Genomic DNA, 8,875 nt, shown 5'->3' with positions numbered 1-8,875 from the left:
ATAAGGCTATTCATTTTCTTTATTTTTTTTTCGTTCTTTTCCTTTAAAATGTCTTGTTGGGACTATAATATCTATAATATAATGACTATAATGTAGCAAAGTAATCCCCTACAAAGGACCAATAATGTATCTGAATACCGATCTATATTACGGCTACAACAGTAGGTGAGTCAACTTATTCCAATCTTGTGTTCTCTATCATACGATTTTATTGCAATGTACAATACACGAATGTTATATTTACAAAAAAATTGTTTTAAAAAATTACAAATTTCAGTTCACTGGCAATTCTTGCTTTGAGCGTGTGAGCAACACCCCCAATACTGGAAAAAACGCAGAGGCACTTCTCCTTTTTTGGATCACGACATCATCTGGACGCTTTGCCATTTTCATGAACGTCCATCCTATAAGAAGAGGAAATCATAGTAAAGTTTGAGTATGTAATGCATCTTTATTTGGGTTGCATTATATGTACGATGCATATATGAATATAAACATTGCAGACTCACCCGTTTTCATCTTTGAGGTGCTGGTACAGCTCAAATCTGCTATTGACTGAATGTGCTCTTCCCATAAGATCCCGACGCTTCCTGGACTTGGCAGTGATCCGATTGGTCCACATGGTGAGGAGCGAGACGGGACCTGTGGAGAAACATAGCATTGTGTCAAACTACATAAAATGAAAGCTGATGCGATAAAACTTAGTGGTACCTTTTACTCCCTCTGGTGGCTGAACGTCGTCAGTGGTCAGACGTGGCTTCTTATTGAGGGGTTCAGGGGAATCAGGTGAATCTTTAATCACTTCTGACTCCTGATCATCTTTATCCTGTAAACTTTTTACCCTGCAATTAAAAACGACAGTTAGCCAACAAACCATGTCATGTTCAGGACCGCTTTGAGGACCAAACTCACCTCTCTGAGTCCTTCCAGCTTTTATCCTCCGCATCCTTGCTGCCATTTTTCTCCGCCCTGTCTTCCCTCTCCTCCCTTTTCCTGCCTCTCTTCTTCCTCTCCTCCTCTTCGGGTGGTTTACTGCGGCAGGCGATGATGCAGTCCAGGACCCTCTGGTGCTTGTCGGTGGCCCCGGCGTGTGTTTTGACAAGAGTCTCCAGCTCGTTCCACATGATACGGTACTGTTCATCTCTGCCATGGTGGAGGGGAACAAAATTGAACATCATGACAAAAGAAGATGAAAAAAAGAATGCAGGAAATGGGCCCGCGGCTCAAATGTGGCCCGCAGGACACTAGTATGAGGCCCCCGCCTTGATATGAAAGTTTAATGTTAGTGCGATATGGATGCTGTATGGTATCATGTACCCAGAAAAAATTATTACGTTTGATTAATGTTCATGTTAAAGGTTAGATAACTGTTAATAGTTAACCTCCCTATCCGTGTGGAAGTGGTAAGTTTTTGGCTATTTAAGTTTAAAGGAAATAACTTGAAGGCTACCGTTTAGGTCGCTAGCTCTCTAGTTTGCGAGTTAGCATGTGTCTCAAGACCCTGCAGTTGCGCAATATGTTGTAAATAAAAAGAGTATAAATTTGACTATAGTCGTGTATAGGGCTCTAATAATGCTTTGTTAATTTTAATCTGAAAAAAATAATTTGTCTACCCACCAACTATATGTGGTTTCTTAAGTTTTTATTATTTGCCATTTTATTATTATTATTATTTTATTTATTTATTACTGATTGATTTTCTTTATTCTTGATTTGTTTATTTTTGTGTAGAAAAATAAAAATTAAGATATTTGAGAACAGTGGAATGTTTTATCAGAGCTTTTCTTGTAGAAAATCGAAACCATAGTAAAGTTTATTCATTTTTCTGTTTTTAATAAATGCGTTTTTTTTTTTTTTTTGGAAAACCTGATGCGGCCCAGTCTCGCCCAGAGCCTAGCTCCAGTGGCCCCCCAAGTAAATTGAGTTTGAGACCCCTGGTCTAAACAAACCAACCTCTTTGGTCCTTTGCCTCTGGAACCCACGGTGGAGATGGGAAGAGGGTCGTTCTTCCTTTCCATGTCCACCAAGTTGTAAACAGTCTTCTGGCAGGTGAGGACATCTTCGTCCGTCAGTGTCTCTTTCACAATCAGGTTAGCCAGAGGAACCACCTTGCAAAAAAATGATCCAATAAGAAAGAAACATGGAGAACAAAGTGGCAACAGAGAGAGGAAAGATGTTCTCACAGCCTGCATGTTAAAAATGGTGGTTTGGGAGATGATCATGGGCCAGTAACGTGTGTGCCGCTCAAGCTGAGCCTTGGCGCGCTCTGCTGGTAGCTTCCCGGAAGCATGATGGGACTCGAACATGGGAAACAGGCGGTTCTCCTTCATGAACTCCCCGAAATCCTAAAAACCACAAAGTTCATGAAATGGGACGTTTGTGTTGCGCGTCTGGGAGCATTTGCGCTGAAATGAACATACGGTGATGCGATAGTCCGTCACTCGACCCCCGCAGCCTTCGCTGATGGAAGGCGGGTCCTCCAGCGTGGAGCGGTTGCTGTTGAGCACGTGCAGGAAGATCTCGCCGCCGTGGCTGCTGAGCATGTGGCTAATGACCTTTGAACCGGACTTCCTGGGCTGCTCCAGTAGCACCGATCGTCCTGAAGTCAGGGGATTTAATACAAAGAGAAATATAGTGAAGGAGGACATTTTTGTTTTGGCTTACCGTTGAGGAGGAAGTTCGTCAAACACGACGAAGGGCGACTGTTGACGTCCGTGGGAGAGATGCGATAAGCTCCTGTGCAGTAATGCAATTCTGGAAGGGGAAAAATTAGCCATTTTTTTAGCTTTGATTTGTACAAACATTCCCATTTCTTGTCAGAACTTACCGATGGTGATCGTTCTTGGCGTGCACCACTTTAGCGTGACGGTTTCTTTGAGTCCGTTTTCACGCGTGCTTGTGCCGGCCATGTGCAAGTCTCCTGTGCGACAAAAAAAACCAGTGGGTTCAAAGATCATAATGTCTTGGTGATCAGAGAGTTGCTGCTGTGGTCTAATTTAGTTTTTTTAGGTATGAATGTGAGTGTGAATGGTTGTTTGTCTATATGTGCCCTGTGATTGGCTGGCCACCAGTCCAGGGTGTACCCCGCCTCGTGCCCGAAGACAGCTGGGATAGGCTCCAGCACCCCCCGTGACCCTCGTGAGGAAAAAGCGGTAGAAAATGAATGAATGAAAACAATTGTCTTTTATGTGGGCGGCACGGCGGTCGAGTGGTTAGCGTGCAGACCTCACAGCTAGGAGACCAGGGTTCAATTCCACTCTCGGCCATCTCTGTGTGGAGTTGTTCTCCCCGTGCATGCATGGGTTTTCTCCGGGTACTCCGGTTTCCTCCCACATTCCAAAAACATGCTAGGTTAATTAGCGACTCCAAATTGTCCATAGGTATGAATGTGAGTGTGAATGGTTGTTTGTCTATATGTGCCCTGTGATTGGCCAGTCATTGACTAGTCCAGGGTGGACCCCGCCTCTCGCCCAAAGACAGCTGGGATAGGCTCCATGGGTCAAAACCGACCCATTAACATAAGAGATGATACCATAAATCTAACACAAGAAGAAGGTTAAAACAAGTCGTCATGTACAAGGTGTCGCTACCCACCGCTTTTAAAGAACTCCAGGTGAGCGTCCCTGTGATGCAGGAGCTCAACGTCATAATTGGCGGACGTGTTGGCGTGCTGCTCTTCCTGTTGCGACCACAGAAAAGAGAGAGAAAACACAAAGAGAGTGGTCTAAAAATAAACAAACTTACCATGCAGGGATACTTACATACACTTACACATACAGACACACACTGCTGATTTCATGTTCCAGTTATGGAATGTTGCCTTTGTTTACACTCGGGCGGGGGGGAGGAATGCTAAATGCTAACCAGCTAGAGGTGGCTTTCTGAGTGATGGTCAGGATAACACAGTGGGGGACTGAAAGGAGGGAACACACATTGGCAAATAGGACGAAGAAGAGGCAACGTTGGTCATGTTTGGACATAAGTATTAGTACACTTTTAAAATGACTTTAATTGTCCATGTGAGACCACGGTAGCCTGTCCTCCTGCACGATCGTTACAATGAATGACAACATGGGAGCCTTTTTTTTTTTTTTTTTTGCAATGCACAACATACAGTAACAGACACGACACATGGCTTTTTGACTCTGCGCCTTCCTCACTTGGGTGTATTGTGTGTGAATCGAGTACTAACCTGGTCGCAAACATTTAATGTGGGCTAGCAAAACAGAAAATACAGCATGAAACCAGCAGCAGGGTTCAGTCAGATTTACAAAGGAGAGGAAAAAAAAAAAAAAAAAGACCACAACGGAAGTGAAGTAATAAGATGTGAGGAGGAGCTTGCGAGTTAAGCAAGCAAAAAAGGACGGAGAAAAAAAAGCCATCAATGAAAACAAAAATGAAGAAATGAGCGTTGCATTGCATGCGGCATGTGACAACAACTATGCTTAGACATAGACGCCGCTTACCTTCATGGGGATGTTTGTGATGGTGGTGGAGGCCAAGTCAAAGTGCTGCTGCACGAGGATGTTGAGCTTGGTGGCCAAGTGTCTCCCTGCACGCACGCTGTGAACCTCACTGGTCAGCAGAGGCGAGATCTAAACGACAGGAAGGCGTGTTAAATGCAGATATAACCACTTAGAAACCTTCCAACGGGTACCTCTTTCTTGGGACGGTCGGACACCAGCGTGTCCTCGCCCTGAGGGTAAATGTGAATGAGGACCAGCTCACACTGCTGGATGCCCATCAGCCTGAAAAACGGATAACAAAGTGCAGTTTTATCATATTTATGTGTCCTGATGTCGAGACTTTTAAATAGTGGGACTTGAACTGACCTGTCGGAGCCAGCAGCTAGCTTGTTTTGCTCCACGATGGTCTCCTGAATGCAGTCTTCCAGCATGCGCACGTGAGTGTCACTGCATTATGGAACATATTTGAACATAATTCAAATATCAATAACCATGTTTACATGGACCCAAATATTCCAATTGAATTTGATTTATTTGCTCAAACGGAAAGAATGTAACCTTTGTATACACCTCATTCCGAAAGAAAAGTACCAATCCGAATGAATATATAATCGGATTCACAGGGTTGGAATATTCCTTTCCCTAATCCGATTGAGGTATCTTGTACCCGCTCAATGGGAAAGTTGTCACTGTGTTCTTCTTTGTGGTGTTTTTCTTCTTCTGTTGTTTATTGGCGGTTGGCAAGCAGCTTTCGTGTGCATTAGCGCCATCTGTGGAACAGAATCTAAACCCTTCTATACGCCATTCACAAGTCCAGTTTTATTAAAAAAGAAAATACATATCTATACAAAACATGTGCCGAGATTAATTATAAAATATTAGCAAGATTGAACTTTATCTTTTCCTGTTCCCGGGTGCGTTCTTTCAGCGAATGCTGAGATATGACGTAACACGCAGCTCGCGACGTTCTTCGATTTTTAAAAAAATGGAGGCGAGTAATCGGCACTGGACTGCTGCGGAAAGTTTGTTATTGATTCAAACTAAATTTTAAGACTGGACGAACGAAAAACTGGCAATACGTGAATAAGTGAAAGAAAAACTCGAGGAAGTATCACATGATGTTGGTGTTTACGTTTTACTGGGCATGCCCCATTGACTATTCTGGTTGATTATAGCGGCGCATGTAGACACACGATTGGAATATTCCTTTCCATGTATACCATTGCTTTCGGAAAGGTCATTCGGAAAGAGACAAAACTCCTCATGTAAACATGGCTACTGTTAACCTAGCATGTTTTTGGAATGTGGGAGGAAACCGGAGTACCCGGAGAAAACTCACACATGCACGGGGAGAACATGCAAACTCCACACAAAGAATTGAAAACACGGAATCGAACACAGGTCTTACCATCTCCTGACTGTGTGGCCAACATGCTAACTACTCCAACCCAAGTTATGTATATATAAAAACAGCCATTTTACTCTTTTTTTTTAAAAAAATTATTTATTAAATTTTATACTCATTTTTTTTTATTTTGCATTTTTTTTCCAATATATTCTTGTAAATCTATTTTTTTTTAATATTATGATATATGAATATATAGACGGACCGCGGTGGAGTAGTGGTTAGCATGTTGGCTTCACATCTCTGTTGTGGACTTCTTATGTTGACCCCCATGTGTTGGCCAGGGTTCTTTCGTGTGCTACTCCGGTTTCCTCCCACATTTCAAAAATATGCATGCTCGGTTAATTAGAGTTAATCTAGGTTAATCTAAATTGTGCATCGTTGTGAACGTGATGTTGGTGTTTATGTTTTACTGCGAATGCCCCATTGACTATTCTGGTTGATTATAGCGGCGCATGTAGACACGCGATCGGAATATTCCTTTCCATGTATACCATTGCTTTCGGAAAGGTCATTCGGAAAGACAAAAACTCCTCATGTAAACGTGGCTAATGTGGCTAAAGTTCTATGATATGTACCTGAAGATACATATCGGTGTTATGTTATGTTTGACATAAACCTTTTAATTTAATATTATTATTCATAGTTACTGAACATCATTGCAGCTGTCAGGTGATCATCTTACCTTTTGGCGTTGGTCAAACAGATAATGCGACCCCTGTTGGAAACCCGCTCGGCCGTGTCCATAAGAGCGATACGCTTCTCGTGCTGCAACTCGGTGATCTTGCACAGCGACTCCACGGCGGCGACTAACCCGTGCAAGATGCTGCAGCACTCGGGGTCCTCGCGTGGGTTGGGTGGCCCCACGGCTGCCAGAGCCGACATGAGCTGTCAATAAGGGGAGACAAGGCACATCAGTACATGGTCTATACATTAAGTTATATACGTACTTGAAAATATGTAGCTAACCTCATGAGTGCTTTGGCTTTCACGCTTCCAGCTATTCAAGATGTGGAATTCCGAGTCGCTTACAATGTAATTAATCTATAAAGATAAAAAAAACATAAATACAAGCTTTGTATTAATGAAATGATGCCGAATCTAACCAATTTGTCCACTGGATAAATATCATAGAGGATCCGGCAGTATTCCATGGAGCACTCCACAGCACAGGTCCATAGGGACTTGGACACAGGAGCCAAAGGGATGACTCCTTGGGCTCGGCTCTTGGTCAGGACATCACACTCCACTTGCTGACGACTGGATTCAGCCATGTAGGGACAGTGGTCCACCACAAAGACTGTCTTGTGAGACACTGAAAACATCCTCATTTTGATAAGCCTGCAGGGAGTGCTGATCTGGAAGTACAATGACACAAATATACAGCAAGGCATGTTTACAAGGATGCTACTTTAAGCTAAAACAAAAAAAAAATGTCATCAAAGCTACCGAGTGTGGAAATAGCCGTTTCATAAATTGTGATATATTTCACACAGACAACTTTTTTTTATATGAATATAAAACCTACCTCTCTGCAAAACCCACGATGATTCTAATCACTGTTTTGACATAATCATGGCCGACTACAATCCACGGGCGGGCTAACGTCTTACTACATGCTAAAGGAACAAGACAAGCGGTTTCCGTGCTCGTCAACGGTGCGCTGGCTAGTTGATTTTTTGTTGTTGTTGTTGTTTTTGTTTCACTTTTATTGCCAGCGACTACTGGATACTTATCAGAATATTGAATATGTTCATTTCATCCCACGTCCCCATGCTGGTGTACACACAGAAGCGGCATTAGCTAGCAGAGACAATACTCCGGTTAAGCTAGCTAGGATTGTTATTAGCGGAAATATGGGTAGCTTTGGTCCGTCACTGGTTATGTGTCCGTCTGTTGGAAAAGTTCCGGCCTCGAGGTGTAGAAGTGTGCTGTACTGTATAAGCTAATAAATGTTACAAAATAATGACAGAACAGAATAAATAATAATCTCTAAGTAGCACAGCTACATTTTCCATTTTCAAATACTTTATATTTTTATATTTTTTTAATTATTTCTCGTATGTGTTTATTATATTTTGTCTGTGTTTTGAAAATAATATAATATGCTCAAGCATATGTCACAATCTCGCACTACAATATATACATTACAACATATAGACCTGATCCAAATCTTAAGACCAAAATGTTTACACCACAGGCTATAAAATCTGTTCAAAATTGTGATTTTCTGTCAGGCATCACATGGTCATGCCCTCCTGCCCACCTGAGATGTTTTCTACTCGGCACAGTGGAGGGGGGGGGGTCCATCATGATCTGGGGTGTTTTTTCATTCAGTGGAACACTTCAGGTGGTGCAGGGTTGTCAAACGGTGGACGGTTAAGTGCAGATGTTAAGTGCTTGATGGCAAGGGACGTTTATAAAAATGTCCATCAAGTCCAGACAGTTGATGCCCTTGGTGAAGCCATCTTCACCACTTGGAGCAAAGTTCCCAATCAACTAATAAATATTATTTCACTTTAATTATTTTCAATAAATGACCTGCATATTGTAGCTCTACTTAAAACCTCATTAGTAATAATAATAATAATACATTTTATTTGTATAGCGCTTTTCAAAATACTCAAAGACACTTTACAGAAAAATGGATTGAATAAAAGCAAGTAAACAAAGTAAACGATACGTTAAAATACAACATTCATTTGTTTATACGCAGTTAAAATATTGGTAAAAGCGGGGCGGGGCAAAGCAGTCAGGTATAAAAAAAAAATTAAAGTTAAAATTTTTAGTTAAAATTAAAAAAAATTAAAAAAATTAAGATCCAAATGTCCAAACGGGAAATTCAAGGTATTTTTCAACTAGTTCAACTAGATTTTCATCAGGTTTGTAAATGTAATATATTATGTAATATATATTTTTAAATAATTATCACTGTTGCTACGGATATCAGAGGAAAATATTGTTCCACTTTACCATAGTAGTGCGTCTGCATAGGCATATATAA

General features: G+C 41.6%; 1 protein-coding gene across 2 annotated transcripts; it reads right to left on the bottom strand.

The window, feature by feature from the left end:
* Positions 1-186: 186 nt before the first annotated feature.
* ints13 (integrator complex subunit 13) lies at positions 187-7,745 on the bottom strand. Of its 2 annotated transcripts, XM_058078280.1 has the most exons (18): positions 7,400-7,745; positions 6,978-7,229; positions 6,841-6,915; positions 6,557-6,759; positions 4,833-4,913; positions 4,658-4,748; positions 4,467-4,595; positions 4,193-4,216; positions 3,595-3,679; positions 2,828-2,920; positions 2,665-2,754; positions 2,421-2,599; positions 2,184-2,345; positions 1,954-2,108; positions 913-1,143; positions 712-842; positions 510-642; positions 187-404 (listed from the first exon to the last, which is right to left on the bottom strand). In XM_058078280.1, the coding sequence occupies exons 2-18, from the start codon at positions 7,200-7,202 to the stop codon at positions 368-370; spliced, it is 2,124 nt and encodes a 707-aa protein (XP_057934263.1). In that variant the 5' UTR covers positions 7,203-7,229; positions 7,400-7,745; the 3' UTR covers positions 187-367. The 2 variants fall into 2 exon arrangements, with proteins under 2 accessions (XP_057934263.1, XP_057934264.1); XM_058078281.1 differs by lacking the exon at positions 4,193-4,216.
* Between the last annotated feature and the right edge of the window lie 1,130 nt (positions 7,746-8,875).

This window comes from Doryrhamphus excisus, chromosome 7, assembly GCF_030265055.1.
Source record: "Doryrhamphus excisus isolate RoL2022-K1 chromosome 7, RoL_Dexc_1.0, whole genome shotgun sequence".
Lineage (NCBI taxonomy): Eukaryota > Metazoa > Chordata > Actinopteri > Syngnathiformes > Syngnathidae > Doryrhamphus > Doryrhamphus excisus.
This window is presented reverse-complemented; position numbering and strand designations above follow the sequence as displayed.